At 57.6% G+C, this 17,295-nt stretch overlaps 1 protein-coding gene across 1 annotated transcript in view; it reads right to left on the minus strand.

Annotated features, from left to right (window-relative positions):
- LOC117651963 (Down syndrome cell adhesion molecule-like protein Dscam2) overlaps positions 1 to 16,898 on the minus strand; it is an 88,689-nt gene extending 71,791 nt beyond the window's left edge. The window contains exon 1 of the mRNA XM_034396590.1: positions 16,713 to 16,898. Within this exon, the coding sequence (XP_034252481.1) occupies positions 16,713 to 16,898 (186 nt within the window). The remainder of the gene's footprint in view (positions 1 to 16,712) is intronic.
- Positions 16,899 to 17,295: the final 397 nt, after the last annotated feature.

The raw sequence follows: 17,295 nt of genomic DNA on the forward strand, positions 1-17,295 counted from the left end.
CGGAGCCCCGCCCGGGGAAAAACGGCAGCACCGGACAACGCGGGGCAGCGCAGCGCGTTTAAAAGGGGACAGTCGGAATGATGTTTTATTAAAACCAGCAGTTTTTCCGCGGGAGTGACAGGGTGAATAATGGTTGTTTTTCTTCCCTAAACCGCAGTGCTTTCCTTCAGAAGTCGAGGGCGACGGTTTATTGTGTTTGTATTCCGGCACAAATATTTATCAGTAATATTGAAAAAGTATACAATTGTTCTGAGTTTTTTTTTTAATTTAAAATTGCAAAACAAACAAAATTTTCTGTTTTTTTTTTTTTTTTTTTTTTAAGAAACGCAAAATTTTGTTAGATCGAGCACAGTGCCGCTTTCTTTTTCATCACCTCCCTGTTTAATTTCGGCGCCAAATATTCCCCCAGCGACAACAGCCGTGTGCCGCTCCGCCGCTAGATGGCGCTCCAGTGCCGCCAGGGCAGTGCGCACACGTTCGTTCTCGCCCGCCTATTTGCAGTTGATTATCGCACTGCCGGGCGAAAGGGCGCGCAGTGCGAGCGAGTGAGAGAGAGACAGAGGAACGGCGGGGGCAAAGTAAAACTGTTTGCGGCGCTATACGCACGGCGCGAGGCGCAACGCAGCGCTGGCGGCCGACCAACATCATTATTCACAGGCAACTTTTTGACACCGGCCCAGGGTAAGCCAACAAGGCCGGTTTCCAGGTGATGCACACCCGGGCACACACTCACATGCGCCAACACAACGAAACTGGATTGGGAGGGGGGAGCTTCACGGGGAGTCATAGAAAGTCGAGTTCCCTGTCGGCTTCGCGTGCTTCAGACGCTTCCTTCCAGCCATTACGGAAATCCACCAGAGACAACTTTTCGGCCGTCTCAGTATTTCCGTGGTCGTGTACGGTTGCGGCTTATTTTGTCGTGGGAATGTCCGAAAATCCGGCGGCGGCGAGGCAGGGGTGCTTCATCGGGGCCTTGGCCAGGTGCAGTGGACAGGTGGACAGCGCGGACACAGCGCTGCCAAGGGGGAGGCTCCCGCCCGGCTGCAGTGAGTGACAGACAGCCGACAGACTACACTCGGACCACTTGCGCGCAGCGGGGCGCAGGCCACAGCAGGGGAGAAGGGACATCGTGAAAGCATGTAACCAACAGCTAAAATCGAACCACTCTGTTCGGCAGCCTGAAACAGAATCACCGACAGGACTTTCAAACGAGGCCGAGCTTGATGGAGCAGACTCGATGAATTATTTGTTTCTTGATTTGCGCAATGTTCCTGCTGGTTCAAGGCCAGCAACAATAATAATGGCTCGTTTACATAGTAGCGGGCCGTTTCGCTTTCAGTTCAGCGTGCTTTTGGTGAATGAGTTGCCGACAGTGTCGACCAGCCGCCTGACTCCGAGAGTCGCTTTCGTCGCTCTGTTTCCCTCGCTCCTAAAGGGAACGCCCCATGAGTGCGAGAGAGACTCGGAACCAGGAGCTGGCCGTGCCGCGCCGTGCCCTCCTTTTCCCGATGTCGCCGCGGGCAACAATCCATCAAACCGCGGTACACTGGCTTTGCAGAAAGAGGCGGTGGCAGGAGGGAGGGCGTTAGTGTTGCAGAGCTGCTGGTCCGGGCAACCAGCAAGTGCCTGCCTGGCCTGCTTTGCTCGACGATGCTGGTTCCCAAAGTCGCTTTCGTTTTGCTGTCCCTCAAGAGGCGTGCCATCTGGTTGCGATGTAGGCCACGCACAGGCCAGGGTGCGTGGCGGGTCGGCCTTCGCTGCAAGCTGGGGCGCGGCCGGTCACGTGGTCAGTAAACCGGAAGCCAGCGAGTCAAGGCCGAGGCTGCTTCCGGCACGGGGAGGGGGTTCTTCTGACCCACTGCCTGCATTGTCTGCCGCTTCCCGGCGAACATCATTTTTCTGTCACATTGTTTGCAGTGTGGCAACGAGAAAGGGGAGGGGGTTAAAGAGGGCCGCGGACCCTATTGGGGGCCCCTATCGCGATATTTATGCAGTTGGAGCTTTTCCAGGGGGGCGCGTTCGAATAGGGCGGGGCGGGGAGGGGTGGGTTGTCTGGCTCGCTAACGGGCAGGCTCGGCCTTGTGGGAGAGTGAGTGCGACAAAGGGACGGTCAGCGAGGCCACGAGGCTTGCCATCAAGCAATCCCACTCTCACCTGCCTCATCCACACCAGCACACCTCCGACCGACCCCGAGCGCGAAACTACAGGCTTTGCCAGTGAGAGTGGCTTGAGGTTACTGTTCAACATTGAGGCTGTTCATTATTCACAGGACGCCGATTCGCGGTTGGCGGTGGCCGTCGTTTCACTTATTCAGTGACGTGTCAATAGCGGCCCGGGCCGCGACCCACGGTTGGCAGGTGCGAACAGCGCTGACCCGGCCCGACGCAGCACAGCCTCTCTTCCTCCTGCCCAAACCATACACCCGATGAAACATTGAATTAGGACAGCGCCGAAAGCGATTTGAAAAAATAATAAAAATATACGACGGATCCCCTTGTGACTGTTCTCGCAGTCTGGTTCGTTGAATCCCGTTGGCTACTCCGCTGCGCCGCGTGCTGTGCACCACAGGGGGCTATCAGTCGCCATCCCACGAGCAGATAACGGCCGGCTCATTACGAGGGGCGAAAATGGGGCCTGTGTGTGTGCGTGTTCTGTCGCATGCTACCTCCGTACGCTGTGATTAGCCTACACGGGCTGTGAAAATGCTCCCCGCCCAGAACGGGAGGTTGTTCATGACGCGACTACCCTAGTAGCACAGATCAGTCGACAGATTGTCGGTCGACTGTCGGTGCCTCGACTTAAAATTGTCGATCGACTGTCGGCCCCGACGTTTCTCCGTCATCGAAATGGCCCAACTTCCGAGGTCGGACGACAGTCGGCGCCGATGATTTTTCGACATCGGAATCCGATGACATCTCGACATCACAAACTCGGCAGTCAACAGCCCCCCCCCCCCCCCCCCCCCAAAAAAAAAAAAAAAAATTAAATGCTTGAGTGATGTCGATGATCCGAGTGTTCCGAATTTCTTAGCACCCGCTTGCCTCGCCGGAAGGACGCTTCAGCGCCCGCCGCCGGTAGGAGTTGAACCACGGTCCCGTAGCATCGTAGCGCGGACGCTTACCCCGAGACTACCGGACTTGTTGAGGACGACGGCTGCGCGGCTCCGAGCACCTGCCCCGAGCGCGCCGCAGCGAGCTGCTGGCGCGCAGGGGTGGGGGTAGCGGCTCTCTACGTGCGGCTGCTGCGCGCGGTGGAGGGGGGTACGGCGCCGCACCAACGCAAGCCACGCCAACATCGGGACTTAGAATTTTCACGCGTCTTTGGAGCGCTTGCACCGTAGCGCCGGCGGCTTGTGAGGATTCCGCAACTTTTTGTTTTACGCTGAGCGGACTGGCTTCACCATCTGCCCTACGTGGCGCGGACCACTCACGAAGTCCCCGAGAAGCATCCGAGTACCCCTGTCTCTTAGAACGTTGAGTATAATCAACTCCCTCGCTTCCTAGCGCAGCGGTTCTCGACTTTGGAGTCGCGAAAAAAAATTGTGGTGTCGCGGCGATGTAGCTGGGGTCGCCTGGGGTCGCGGCGGTTTCCCAGCTGGCCTACAGGCCGAGCAGTGCCGGGAACATCAATTCGCGGAAACTGGAAAACCCACTGCCTGTTTGTCGCTGCATGGAAGGTTGAAGGCCTGCCAGCGCCGTGAGCAAGCGGGAAAACCCTTCTTGGAAGTGTAGGTAGGGGACGGGGATCAACTCTTTTGAGGTAAGGACTCCTCCTCCACGACCACGGCCGGTCGCCACCGATTCGTTATCGCTTGGTTGTCGGAAGCGCGATGGTCGGAGTTTCCTGAGATTTTCCGTATCGTGACAACATCAAGTTCGACAGCTTCTCGACAACGGCCAGTTGCCATCCAGTCGTTATCGTAGGGTTGTCGGGAGCGCGATAGTCGAAATTTTCACATCGCACTGGCATCGGCCCCGATAATTCCTCGACAACGGCCGTTCGTCTTCGACCGACTATCGCAGCGTTGTCGAGAGCGCGTTATCGGCCGGCCGATAGAATGGCGACATCGAGTCACCAAATGTCGACCGAGCGACAGTGCGACGACAGTCGCTCGACAAGCGAAATAACGTTATCGGCTATCGACGTGCCGATACAATTTCGACTGTCGATCGACAAGTCTGTGTTCCTAGGGTATACGGACGGCCACACGCTTTTGCGGGGGACTCTCGAGAATGACTGACTTGACAGGTTGGCGAACATGTCAACAGAGAGAGCGGGGGCGAAGACCTGCCTCTTGAGGGAGGGGCGGTCGGAGTGCCGCTGCTTAGCATGTAAATGAGGCAAATGTAGCAGCTACACACTCGAAACGCAAAAGCGCAAGCGTTTGCAGATTCACAGGTCGCCAAGCTGAGGGGCTTGCCGGGGCTTGCCGCAGCCCACAGCGCCGGGAAGCGGCAAAGACGGTCGGGCCGCATGTTTAGCATACGAGCTGGCCAGCTATCCGGCCAGCGTTACGTAATTTTTCCTATTTTCTAAGCGGCATTGCCTCCGCATTCACAGCGAACCCCTGATAGTTGAATCTCTTCCCTTCCCTTGCAGGTCCTTCTGGTGCTCGTGACCGCCATTACCGATCATTACACTCCAGTCGATGACGTAATGCGATTAAGATATCGCGCGCTCTGTCCCTCCGAGGGAAGGGGCCACCCCTGCGGTCAGGGGTGGGGAGGACTTGGTCGGCAGCCAAGCGACTTCGCCGGGCAACAGTCGCCCCGCCGTGGCGCGCGCCAGCCGCAGCCAGCCTCAATCGACATTCGCAGATCCAAAAATCTTGGCTCGGAGAATAATGGGGCAACAAACGGCTCCTTTCCCGCAGGCAGGCCTTTGGGGCTTTGGGGCTATTGGCAGGTCAGGCTGACGGACTAGACCGCCTTGAGCAACTGCGGCGTTGTACGGCAGGCCAGACCCTTGCCTAGCCGGTGACACTGCTAGGTCAATGCACCGGGAGTGCCTCGACCGGGAAAACATCAACCGGAAGTGCTTCAACCGGGAAAGCCTATACCGGAAGCGCCCCGCGTGAAGTGCCTCCATCGAGTCCGCAATTGAATTCGTTTTGGATATCTTACTCGGCGGCCCGGCTAAGTGACACTTTTATTGAAATCCTTTTGGACGCTGTCCCAGCCTGCCGCCGGCTCGCTCGGGCTCTTCGATGGGGTGGGGCCTCATCGCCGGATGTGATTCGGACGCATCCGAAGCGGCTCTTGTAGCAAGCCAGCCAGCCCCTCGGGGTGAAGTCGGGGGATTTCTGTGGCCCGCCCCCGACGTGCCCGCCCCCGCACGGCCCCCGCGGGCGTTGCGGCGTTGCGGTCTGGTTTTGGGGGCCGCATGCCGCATGCGCCCCGCTGGTCCGCGTCATCTTGATTTGTTTGCCTGAATTATTCAACGTGTGAGGCCGAATATTCGCGTGATGAATAAGGTGGAGATTGAATATTTCTCCGGGGCGCGGCAGCCCAGCACAGCCGGCTTGGCCAGAGGGAAAACAGAGGAAGACGGACTGCGCAAGGCACCGGCAAAGACCGCCCCGCCGGCCAGCCACCGCCTTTTCGTTTACTCCGAGCGAGACTGTCTGTAGGAAAAGCGGCATTTCACTCTGTCACGAAAACATAACGCATGGGGGACTTCCATTGAAAAAAAAAAAACAATACTGTCTTTTTGAGCCAAATTATTCCTTCAAGGAATAGCTTTATGTTTCTTGCCATGCGCAACGAAGCCCAATTTTTTTTTCAGCGTCGCGATGTTGTCGCAGACGGCATGCATTTTGTACTGTGCCTGCGCTTCGGTGCCGAGCCCCTGTCCTGTGCGACCGGGGCACGCCGGGCGGCAGGCAAGGCGTTCGGCCCGGGGCTGTGTGTCCAGCAAAGTGCGAGGGCCGTGTTTGTCTTGTGGGGGAGGGGGAGGGGATTGAGACAGCAGGCGAGAGGGGGAGGGGCCGAAGATGACGCGTGGGATTGGTGCAGGGGTGGACAGTAGTCAAGGTCAAGGGGCCGTGCACGGTGTGCGCTCACTACGTGACCGATTATGGCAAGGCTGTGTCATCCCAGTCACGAAGCGGGGCTCCAAAAGTAGCATCCAAGTCCGCGGGGCTGGGGCGGGCGGCGCCGAGGCCCCCAGGCAAGGTGTGGTCCCTCCGACCCGGGCGGCGGACGCAGCGGACGCCCCACTGGACACAGACACCGTCGCAAGGTTTTTGTTTATTTTCCGCTGCCCTGTTGTTTACCGTACAGTACCGCGGCACCAGCGCGGCGTTGGACTACGGCGTGTGTGCATCACCCCCAGCTGGGTCCGGCACGGCGCGGCACGGCACGCCTCGCTGACGCGAGGGCGTCGCCAGCACACCGTACACTGTGGCCCACCAGCAGCGAGGACTTGAGCGTGGCCGCGGGGAAAGATCGCAGATTGCATGCATGCGACCAGAGCCCTTGTTCGCGTTTGTGTGTGTGTGTGTGTGACCCGACGCGAAGTTTGTCCGGCCTGGGGACCAACTACCAGTAGTCCCTGGCCAACGGCGCCGGCGGCCCCGCCGCAAGAGGCTCGTAGTAGTGTATTGTTTTCAATAGTGTGATTAAAAAATTTTCAACAGCACGCGCGCGAAGAGGATTCCACCCATTGATTTGCGACGCACTTAGTTGATGGTAGATCGTGGTGGCCTAACCCAGTGCGTGTGTGGGAGTGACTGGAGAACCTCGCACAAAGAGGGGCGGTCTTGCTGCCGCGACAAGGGCTGGAGCAAAGAAGCAGGGCTTGGCGCACAAAAGATAGACAGGTACCCCCGGCATCAGTGTCTGCTCGCACAGAGTGCTTGCGTGTTTGTGTGTGTGTGTGTGTGTGTGTGTGGCGGCCGCCCTCCGTCTTCTCCGCCTGCGGCTGTTGGCACTCATTTGCTGTGTGAACAGAGAGGCAGCCAAGCCAGGCAAGCCGGGCCGTGGAGTGGTGCGGGAAGGCCTCGGCGTGGCTCGGCTCGTCGTGGCCTCGGCGCGGCCTCGGCGCGGCCCTCTCGGGGCTTCGTGACTCACGGAAGCGACGCACGGGGAGATGAAGCGGAGAGCGGGAGGGTCTTGGAGATGAGGAGGAGGCTTTGACCCCCCGCCAAACCGCGCTATGCACTCGCCTCTGCAGCCCTCCAAGGAGTCCCGAGAGTAACTCTGCCAGAGGGGCCCAGCCCGGCCTGGCTCTGTGTGATGTATATGCAGCTTGTGCGCCGGCACAACGTATCACCGGGTGCACAGTGGCACACCACGCTGGTAACCGGCTCGCTCTCAAAAAGATCAGGGAACGTTCCAACAGGAATTGGCCGCCCTAGACTTTGAGTAAAACTAAAAATAAAATGTGAAGGCAGAGGTAAAAATGCATCATGAAACCAATTTTTTAAATTTAAGACTATTTTTTTCGCAAGGCCACGTTTGGCGGCGAAGAGTGCCCCCTTTTTCCTGCGGTGCTGCACTGCTGCGCTTTAATTTTCTTGCCATTACGCCCCTATCTGCCTTGTTTGCCCGCTTTGCCCGCTTCGCCCGCGCTGCCCCTCCCAGGCTGCTGAGCCTAGCACTGCCGGAGGTGGGGCCAGCGGGCCGCTCGGGCCGGTCAAGCTGCCCCCCGGTGGGTAGGCAGCCCGTCCCACTCTGCATAAGTGCTGGTACCGCAAGCACCGGGGGGCTCTTTGAAACTCCCGGGCCGCAGCAGTGGGAGGGGAGTCGGGCGGGACGTCCGAGCGGGCGGTCGAGCACGCCAGAGGCACGCCTGCCAAAGGTGGCGGAAGTGGACGGAGTGTCGTCTGGGGTGTCTGGACCTGCAGCGTCGGTTCGAACGCAACCCAAAACCACAACCTTGCACAGTATGAGCTGCCGTCGTCAAAGAGACAGTGACTTCCTTTCACACTGACTGACCATCATCATCAGCCCTAGGTCTCAACAGACCCCTTCCCTTGAAACGCCAGTTTCTCCGGAGCGGCCCCGAGCTTTCGACAGTGTGGCTGCTTCTTCCAGGCGCTTCCAGGTCACGAGGAATGATTCCAGCGGGTCATTCCCGGCCGCGGAGGAGCACTACAACGAGGCGAGGAAGTCCCCGAGGACATCTGCGTCAGCCAAATAGGACGGAAGGCGGGAACCTCGGGCATTGGGGCCTGGCTGCCCCTGGCTGCCCCTGCCACTTGGAGGTCTGGAGGGCCGCAGCAGCCGGAGCTGAGCCAGGGCCGGGCCAGGGCCGGGCCAGGGCATCCCGGAGGAGAGGGCTAATGCTGTGTTCCCGCGTAGTACCGTGTTCGGAGCCGTTGCGGAAGTAAGCGGACCGTCTCATTACAACCATCAGAACATCCACAGCAAATGGCACTCTCCAAAAAGATTAGTTCCACGTTGTGTTTTCTAAAATACATTTCGCTCGTCTTCACGATAGGCTCGTCCTCAATCAAGGAAAAGTAAATATTAAAGGTTCGTGAGGTGTACCCCAGGCTTGAAATTCGATAACGCCCTCTATTTTTTGAAAGTTTTGCCCGAATAGACCCCACCGCATCCGTCATCCCGGGCCGCGATAAGAACGACGTCTGCGGAGACTCGACGCGCGGCGAAAGCAAGCAGGCGAGGCGCAAGCCTAACACACAAATGATGAGAACGTGTCGCGACTTCCTTCACATTAGCGTCACCACGCCGTGATTAATGGCGAGGAGGAAAAAGGACGCGTCCCGGGCGGCAGTCGAACCCGCCACACACGCGGAAAGAAAACCGTTTTCACCTTTGGTTGTTCTTGTTCTTTGTTTGCTTATTTTTTGGTTTTAACCTTTATCATCTTGGGTGGCTACTGCGCCCCATTTAACTGTGGTCAAAGCCTTCTATCAACGTCGACGTGTCTTGAAAATTTCACTTTCTTCAGAAATAAACATGCATCAATATTTCTCATTCTTTCCTTGTCCTGCTTGCGCACACCCAGACACTTGAGGAACACGTCGTTTTCCTAGGACACCGATTCCAGGCGTGTGAGTGACGGACGCCTAAATGACGACAGAGTACAGGTGAGCCCAGCATGCCGGCTGCAGCCCGCGTGACCCCCTTACGGTGACGCTGCGACTGACAGGCAGCCGGCCCGATAGAGCCCCGCGGCCAAGATAAGCAGGAGGGGACGGCAGCCAGCGGCAGCGAACGGCAGCGGGCACCAAGACGTCAAAACGAGGAAAACAAATCAACAAAAACAAAAGTAACGCACGGAAATCGGGGCACGTTGGGGGCACAGGTGGCGAGGATGCGTCATTTCGGATGCAAAGTCAAACACGAGGACCGTGAGCGCGGCTGCCAAGTGGTGCCGTGTCGCGCCGCGTCCGAAAGCGCGTCTCTCCCTCCCGTTTGCTCGGCAAGGGCCGCGCGCTGCCGTGCGCGCCCTCGAACGCGGTGTGGTGTCGCCGCTCGCGGTGTTGGCGGTGGTGCATCTGCCCGACCACGGCCCAGCCGCGTCCCGACCGCGAGATGGGCTTTCCCTGTCAGCCACAGCCGGGTGGCTCCGAGGAAGGAAATATTGCCGCGAGGACTGGGGCATGAATTCTATCTCCGTCGATTTAAAACGTAAAACGTGGTGGATAACGTGGTCGGATAGCATTTCCTGGTGATAAGAGTACCAAGAAAGTCGAATTTTGAAAAATCAATGTTGATACCTACCTCAAAATATTGGATTAAACAAAGTAGTGAGGATTGTTAAGTTTGGTCGTATTTACACATGCAAATGAATTTCACTTCTTCAACTCCACTTTCATTTCTCTCGACCGGTCCAGTCAAAAATCAGGTCGATCTTTTTTTGCACTGAACCGAATATCGAACGCGCCTTGCAGCCTGTGCCGCCCTTGCGAGGCCTTGGGGAGCACTCGGAGTAAAAAAGACTGACGTTTTCCGTTTTCACGCAATAACGCCTCCAGCGTGCCCGGCCCGGCCTGGGCCGCCACAGCGGGACTGCTCCGGGCCGCGCCCAGCCTCTGCGGTCATTAAGCGGTTTCTTTTGTGCGCGAGTCCGTTATCGATATTTTGTCCTTTTATTTTTCTCCCCGAAACTGTCCCCTCGCAATCATTCTCTCGATATGCCACGTTTTTATTGTTATCCCCCCTTCCCACCTCCGGCTTAATCTTTTTTCCTCCATTGTTGTCTCGGTTTTTGTTGCTGCGGCCGCGTTTACAGGATCAAATATACGCGCGCAGCTGCGCTCGCCAGTAAAAATCGGTTTTCCAGAGTCTGGTGCAGTATCTGCTCTCGGATACGATTTCAGCTGATTCTACTTGGCTCCATTTCGAGTAAGGCATGAACTGGTTTGCTCCAGACTGGGCGATCAGTGATTTAATCCAAATAATCCAGGTTTGGCAATATGTATCCACTGTTTTTGGCCAATGACTAAGTTCCCGTCCCAAACTAATGCACTCTCTACCTCTCTCAAGGCCCGCATTGTAAAAGCCAAATCCGGGACAGCTGCCAACAGATGCTTACGAGATGCCACTCGCTGCAGGGAGCGGCGGTCTAGTCTGGTCAACGGACCAGCAGAAGAGTGCGAGAGAGAGGGTGGATGAGAGACGGGCCAAGACAAGGGAGTGGGAGAGAGACGGAGCGGGACGGAAAGTTTCCGCGGGAGTTAAGCTTCGCGGAGACGACAAGCCGAGACGAGCGGCGCAAAGAAGGCGAGGTGGATTGAAAGCGGGAAGGGAAGACAGGATTGAGTGGGAGAGGGAGGGAGAGGGGAGACAGGAACTGTAAGGTAGGGCCGAAACGCGCTGCGAGGAAGAGGCAGATGGGACAGTAAGACTCCCGACGACAAACACTGTCCGTGTTCCCCTGGCCACACTGCTCGCCGAAACAAAATAAATGCTCAACTCTGTGAATATACACGGAAAATTTTTGGGGTACTGGCCGTGGACTCAGATGAGCACATGAAAACAATTTCAATCTGGACGAACACTACCCGAAATTAATAGTTGTGGGAAACATGTTCTTCCCATTGTCTCAGGCGACTTCACCCTCCAAAACTATGCCCTGCAACACGAGAGTCGTGAGGGTACGTCTGATTCCCGGACTCTGGTACACTGTCCGTAAACAGGGACTCAACTTGGCCGGGCTCACCAGCAGAAGCAACGTCGCGAAGAAGCGGCGGGAGACACGAGGGTGCGACGGAATTCATCGCAAAGTCTTGCTGTTGTTGGCGTCGCCAGTAATGAAGTACACACACAGGCAGCAGTCGTCGCGGTGGCAGGCGTCGCGGGCCGAGTTGGCGCAAGTTGCGCAAGTCAGCGCAAGTTCCGCAAGTTGGCGCAAGTCCGCCACGCACCTTGATTAATTCGTTACGCCAAAGGAATGGCGCGAAAAAAATTCAAATTGTGATGGGTCACTATTCAGGCGGCGACGCGCTCGGAATGAGTCTTTCAGGTTGCCGTGCTCGTTCTCTCTCCTCCTTTCATCGCTCTCTTTCTTGGTAGTATTTTCGCAGAACAAAGCGGTAATGAACCCGCATTTTATTTTCCGAATCTTTGCCTCGCCCCTTCCCTCACACGCACAGACGCCTACACACACGTAGCCACCTTGCACGGCTTGCCCCCAGGTGGGAAGCTTGCCATTTGTTCGGACACGGCCGGCGGGCTGATTGAACATCGATTCCATCGTTCTGTCTTGCTGGCCCGCGTTCCGTGCAGGTGCGAGGGAGGCGGAGAAACTTGGTCCGATGCATCTAATGGGCTGTCTGCGAGTTGGCGGACGTGCTCTCGGGACGGACCAATCAACTTGCTGGCCGCGCCACTGTATGGCCCCAGAACGAAAGCGCGCCAAAAGCGAGCCGGACCTCCCTTCCGCAATGCGAAAGCCCACTTTGGAAGATTCCAAATATGAGAAACGCAAACAGAAACTCGCCGAAACTCCATGTTTTTGCTAGATAGCGCGCAGAGTGCATGTGCCGAGAAAGGGGATACTTTGGTGCGTGTTGTTTACTTTAACTACCTTTCCCTAAAGCCCCAGCCCGGTGCGGGCCCGCTAACGCTTGGCGCGAGAATCCCTTGGCCGCTGGGGTAATAAACCAAAGGCAATAAGGTCCCTCGGGCCGCGACACGCTTCGGCCCGTGCGTCTGAAGGCGCTGGAACAATACGTGCCGGATACCACGACCGCCGCGGCGACCGCCCCACCCTTTGTCATGCCAACGAATGCACCCCCACCAGCCTGATCCTCTCCAGGCAGCGCTCCTTTGCAGGCGAGCCGGGTCTAGTCACGGCAGAGCCGAAATGTAATTACTGAAATCCGTGAACTATGTGCCAAGATCCAATCCGAACAGAAATTAGCTTGGTTCTGGTCGCCCCCTTTGTGGCCCGCGAATCGACGCGCGAGGCGAGAAAGGCCGCGCTGCGGTGCGCTGCGGTGCGAGGGGGCTGGATCCGCCCCTGGGTGCGACTGAAGGGGTCGCTCCGTCTCTGTCGCACTCATGGACCGCGCCGTACAGGGGTGCGACAGAGACCCCCGAGGAGCCGCTCGGCTGGCTAATAATCGGAGAGACACTCGGGAAAAGTTCGGACTCATTGATTATCATCGGGTTCAAGACGGCGAGGTCGGTAAGCCCGGCGGGCTCCCGCGGGCCGCGAACTCGCGCCGTTGCGTTTATCACGCCGTCTACTTTATTTCGGGGAGGATAATTTGACAAGTTTGCACTTTCCACGACCCCCGTGCCTCTGCGTGTTTCTTAAGGCAAGACTTCAAATTTCAGGGCGTCAAAACGAGGGTTAATTTTTAGATCGTTCTCTCTTCCCATGATTCTAATTCCTGCTCCAGTAGACTGGAAATTTAATTTTAAATTAGAAGTAAGTTTTAAGATACGGACGGGATAAATGTTTCGGCCAAGTCCAGCTTGTCGCAGAGTCAGAATGAACAGTGACTCCCTGGCTGTGCCTCGCTATTTTCATGCCGGCGAACTCATTACTTACTCATTGTTGCCCGCACAATTGGCCGCTCGATGTTGCGCCGTGTTTTGCACCTCGGATTTGACAATCCAGAGCGGACAGCGCACTGCCAAACTGTCTTTACCCTCCACTGTTGGCGGACTCGCTGCCACGCTGTCTCGGTCCTTTTGTCGCCGCCAGGTCAGGCCGCCCGGCTGCTAGCTCGCCGAATTAGAACCGGACTGTGGCTTTGCGACCCAAACCAACTCAAAACAACAACAATAACAACAATGACGGCGAGACCGCAGCAGCGCGCTACACATCGTCCGGATAAACCTCGGATAAAACGAATAAGATTCACTCCGCTTTGCCGCTGGCTGGCGTTGGCTGGCGCGGGCTAGGCCGGCCATTTGTGAGGCATATTTTGGAGGACGGATGTAAATAAAACCTGTTGCAACCCAATAAGCGGGACGCGGCGTGGCGAGGCGTCCCCGTGGGTCCAATTCAATTTCACGCAGCCATTCGGGCGGAGCAGATGTAATCTGTCTACAGCCAAAATAAAACAATATCGTCGTCGTCTCGCCCTGCAGTGGAGGCGCTCGGTCGACGGCCTGCCGGGGCCTCGTGCCGCCAGGGCTGTGTCGTCTTTGCTGAGTTCAGGCAGGTCAGACAGTTACACCACGTCCGGCCAGGTTACACAACTGCCTCCGCTCTTGGCAGTGTTGAAGCAAGTGTCTTCACTGCTAGGTGTTGTCCAGCTCTGTTGACGCTATCCCTGTTGGGTTAGGTCCTGTGTGTTTGTGCTGGCTTCTAATTGCTTCATTGTTATCGGATCGTCTCGCGGGCCACCCCACTGTGTATTTGGCTCCGCGCCGTGCCCGTCTGTACCACGCGAGAAGCAGACTCCCCCTGGAGTCTGCCGGCCCGCCCCTGCCGGCCCTGAAGGACGCGTCCCAGAAACCCTCTGCAATATTTAATACGATCGGCAATTGGGATCAGGGGAGGGGGCGGGGGGCCTCGGGGGCGGCGGGGGCCGTGGGGGTGGGCCAATGCCTTCACACCTCGTGCAAGGTTCGCGCCCTCGTAAAGTCCGCCGGGCCCTCCGTGCCTCCGTGGCGCAGTGCAGCTCTCTCTCTCTCTCTCTCTCTCTCTCTCTCTCTCTCTCTCTCTCTCTCTCTCTCTAGAAAGTCAACTAAGAGTGGGCGAAACGGCTTAGCCAGTACAATGCGGGGAAGTTGGATACACATTCGCCATGATGCACTTCCGAAAGTCTTCCAGAACGTCAGCCGCACTGACCGCCAAGGCGGCCAAAGCAAACACACCGGCCGGGCCGAAAACACCAGCAGGCCGGCTAATTTATTATTTTCCGAGGGTCCCTGCTGCAGCAGCAGCAGCACATTGCTGGCGGAGAACAAAGCCACGGCCCGGGCGGCGGGACGAGCCAGGGCCAGGCGACCCCATCCAATAGGGACGAGACCGGACCGAGAGGGTCCTCCTTGGAAGTTACACAAAGTGGGAGTGACCGGCCGCGGAAGTGCGAGGGGGGAGTGGGGGGGAGTGGGGGGGAGTGGGGGGCGTCCGACCGGAGCAATCAATTCGCCAATCCTTTATGAAGAGGGCCAGGCAGGGCGACGCGCATGCCGGCGGTATGAAGGCGGCCGGGGCATCCCGGAAGTCGCCGTAAACATAAAGCGGAGATAAACCTCGCGCCATATCAGTGGCGGGGAATGAACACCCCCAACTTTATGCCTCCTTTTCCGCGGCCACGCCGCACTTGACGCCGGCCGTGCACTAACCCCATTCGACTCCCCCTCCCCCCACCCCTCACCGCCATCAGTGCCAATTTGCACCCAAACCGCAGCACACTAGTTTACCCCTCCTCCCGGCCCACCCTTGGCGGGGCTGCATCTAGCCGCAGTGAAATATGGGGAGCGCCTAATTCGAGACGAGCAGATCGGCCGACCGAGCAGGAACGGCTGCAGCGCCAACAACAACAACAAGACCGGGAATGCAACAGCAACAAGACCGGGAATGCGGCTGCGGGTGGCCGCCGCGGTGTCCGGCCGTCCTTCGGAGGGAAATGGTAATCGAACGGCGGGTCGTTTAACCGCAAAACAGCAAGGCGGTGAGGTTGGTGGTGGGGGCGGGGTCGCCCCAAGTGCGGATTTACAATTCCAGCGAGCATTAGCAAACATGAAGAACGACACAAACAGATTGATGGCCCGACGGACGGGCGGACGCGGCTTCGTGACCCCGGAAGAGACTGACAGACAGACAGACAGACAGACAGACAGACGGACGGACAGACAGACAGACAGACAGACGGACGGACGGACAGACAGGCGGACAGGGACGGTGGACAGCACCGCGCCTTTGTGGCGTGCGGACAACAACCAACCACCTAGCCAGCCCGGCACGGCCCGGCCGGCCCGGCATCGCCTGCCATTGTTGTTGCTGGTCCGCTTTGTTGTTCTTGTTGATGCTGATGAAACATACCGCCTTCTCCGCGGGCATCTTCGCCGGGTACGGAGCCTCCTTATCAAGGGGCGTCTTGTCCACGCGGACGCCAGGGCAGGCCGGAGCCGTGCTGGAGCCGTGCTGGAGCGAGCGCATGCCTTTGTAGTCCGCGCAGCCCCATAGCCAGAACAGGCCAGGTGAGCCTCAGTCCTCGGCCTCCCTGCCCCCGGCCTGCGACGGCCCCCAGGCTTCGAGTGCAGCACCCGCCAGCGCGCTCCTGCCCGCTCCCTGCACCGAACGCGACGCGGCCGGCTGCTGGAGGCCGATTTAGTACGTCGCTCACGGCAGTTATTATTGGAAAGAGTTTCATCAACTCGACCAAATTAGTCAGTTCTTGTCGCGCCGACTTCGGCCAACGCACCGATAACTGAATCAAAACTTTTGCAAGGCGATAAAAACGGAAAACGGACTTCCAGAGTTACCGGACCCCCATAAAAAAAATTAACGGAGCCGTTTCATATGTAATTATTTTGCACGCAAGTTTTAACCACCCATTCGTTACGCGTTTCGCTTGCTTTACAAGGCGCTCGTAAAATTTAAAAACCGAAACAACCTTCGAAATTTTGTTAGTGTAGTAAGTGTAGTAAGTGTTATGAACCTGGGCGTGGCAACGCAAGCGCTCGTGCTTTGGAAAAAATAAAGAGTAACTGACCCCACCGTCGTTTGGCCGCTGCGAGCGCCCGGTAAAATGACGACCCACCGGACGGACACTGCGCGGCTCTGCGTTGTCCAGCGGCGCGGCGACTGTCTGGGGAAGACGCCGCGAGGGCGGCGCGGACGCGGCGCGGACGCGGCGCGCATTAAAACGGGATTACGACGTCTTTCACTTATTTTTACTGGCATCGCTCGGCCGGCCAAAGTTCGTGCCCTCGTTCCGTTTTATCGGCTGCCGAGACAAGGGCGCCACTCTCGGAGGCGGCCCGCTAAAGAACCCCAAGAGCCTCCGTGGCCAGGATTGGCCGCAGCTTCGGAGACAGTGTCCGCTCATCCCGCGCTGCATGCAGGAGACTCACTGCGAGAGGCGTCACTCTGTCTCTCTCGCACCCATACGGGTTGCCCCGAGTGCGAGAGACAGAGCGACGACTTTGTGAATCAGTCTGCCCCGCAATGGTGCACTCCACTGCTTTCTGCCCAGACTAACTCGAATCCGCGAGAGCCACGCACCTCTTTTCAGCGGCGGGGCGGGTGTGACACTGTGAAAAGGGGGTGGGGGATGGAACGGCCAGCAAAGAGCCAGCAGCAGTGCGAACTAACGGCAAGGGCAGTACCATGAAGTAGTGACAGAGAAGCAGGGCAGTCTGAGACAGGCATGAGTGGTATCGTGAAGCGGTGATAAAAAGCAATGCCATGAAGCGGAGTTCCATGAAGCGGAGTTCCATGAAGCGGAGTTCCATGAAGCGGAGTTCCATGAAGCGGAGTTCTATGAAGCGGAGTTCCATGAAGCGGGGTTCCATGAAGGCGAAGGCGTGAAAACGAAGGAAAGAGGTTCTGCAGGTGGGAGCGACAGAGAAACTTCCCCGACGATTCCACGTGCGGCCAATTACGGCGTGGCAAAGAAATAGACAAGAAAAGGCTCGATCCGCAAGGCGAGCACGTCGCCCAACTAACAGGCAAGTCGTCAATGCGAAAGGGTCGCCGTCGTCTTTCCGAGGCGTCGCTACACGTGGTACAAGTTTGAGGTTCCACGGAGTAAAAAGGCAATCACGAGGAAGGGCTGTTGTAAAAAATGTCAGCAGCCGCGACAGAATGGGCCAGGAGACCGGTGGAGGCGGCCAAAACTCTAGACGCGTTTTGAGCTCCAGAGTCGCTAAACGGGACTCGAACGGGATGTGTGACCCCACCAGTGGATTC

This window comes from Thrips palmi, unplaced genomic scaffold (genome assembly GCF_012932325.1).
Source record: "Thrips palmi isolate BJ-2018 unplaced genomic scaffold, TpBJ-2018v1 HiC_scaffold_6, whole genome shotgun sequence".
Taxonomy (NCBI): Eukaryota; Metazoa; Arthropoda; class Insecta; order Thysanoptera; family Thripidae; genus Thrips; species Thrips palmi.